Source organism: Brassica oleracea, chromosome C7 (genome assembly GCF_000695525.1).
Source record: "Brassica oleracea var. oleracea cultivar TO1000 chromosome C7, BOL, whole genome shotgun sequence".
In the NCBI taxonomy this organism is placed as follows: Eukaryota; Viridiplantae; Streptophyta; class Magnoliopsida; order Brassicales; family Brassicaceae; genus Brassica; species Brassica oleracea.
This window is the reverse complement of record NC_027754.1, coordinates 17,183,101-17,184,343: the sequence shown is the minus strand read 5'-3', so window position 1 is coordinate 17,184,343 and position 1,243 is coordinate 17,183,101. Positions and strand designations below refer to the sequence as shown.

Genomic DNA, 1,243 nt, shown 5'->3' with positions numbered 1-1,243 from the left:
AGCAAGGAGGAATTACTTTTCTTCTTAGACCCAACACGTTTGGAATGCTCGATCCGCAAAGAGAACCGCACATCATCGATCGACACCACCTCTACTACGTCGATCGACACTACCTCTACTATGTCGATCGACACCACCTCAACTACGTCGATCGACATTTGTGACAGAGCGACGATCGACAGTTCAACTCGAACATCGGTCGATACCAATCCGCGAGCAGACATGGTCGCGACACTTGTGCTACAGAGGGATGAGAATGGAGACCTGCATGACCCTGGAGGTCATCTGTGTAATGCAGTAGGTCAGAAGATAGATGGACAAGGGACTGCAATCCTTGAACCATCTGCTGCCACCAAGGATGCTAAAGTTCCTCTTCAGAGATCGTTAGCAGATTTGACCAGGCCTAGTCAGTTCTACACCAACAGGTCTGCGATTCAACCTCTAGAAATCCAGGGATTTCAGATACACCACACACACTACTCTTATGTGGGTCAGCACCCTTATCGTGGTCTTCCTGATGAAAATCCCTCATATTATATTGAGACACTCGAGGACTTTGTGTCTGGCATCCAAAAGGATGAAGCAACCAAAGACTACATCATCTGCAAGCTGTTCAAATATTCTCTCTCTGTGAATGCTAAACACTGGCTGAGAAGCCTACCACCAGGATCTCTCACTACATGGAATGGTGTCATGACTACATTTATGACTGAATTCTTAGATGATGCAAGGGCTGATGAAGAGATGAGAGATAAAATTTGGACATTCTCTCAGGGACCTACAGAAGCTTTCAAAAGCTCTTGGGAGAGGTTTAGGAGATACCAAAGAGACTGTCCACATCATGGTTTTACGGAGATTCAATCGTTGAAAAGGTTCTGCAAGGGTATTGATGTGTGATATCATGTGATGCTGGATACTGCAAGCGAAGGAAACTTTGAGATAAGGACCCCAGAGGAAGCTAAGAGACTGATTGAGAACTTGATATCTAGCAAGAGTTCCAAAAATCTGGATATGCACAGGATAAAATCAGCTTCAATGGATGGTGACAAGATCATTGCGGCTGAGATTGGTTCTGTACATGAAGTCTCATGGGTAGAACATGCTGTAGAGAAGGATGAGGATCAGGGCTATATAAAAAAGATGGAATCTATGATAGAGAAGGTCCTGAAAATTCAGCAGAAGACGAGTGCATACTTAAATCTGAGGTTGGATGTTCTCTACAAAGAGTTGAATGGAAAAATTA

General features: G+C 44.2%; 1 protein-coding gene across 1 annotated transcript in view; it reads left to right on the top strand.

Moving 5' to 3' along the window:
* Positions 1-222: 222 nt before the first annotated feature.
* The window catches only part of LOC106302723, a 2,201-nt gene continuing 1,180 nt past the window's right edge, over positions 223-1,243 (top strand). The window contains exons 1-2 of the mRNA XM_013739178.1: positions 223-872; positions 924-1,161. Of these exons, the coding sequence (XP_013594632.1) occupies positions 223-872; positions 924-1,161 (888 nt within the window). The remainder of the gene's footprint in view (positions 873-923; positions 1,162-1,243) is intronic.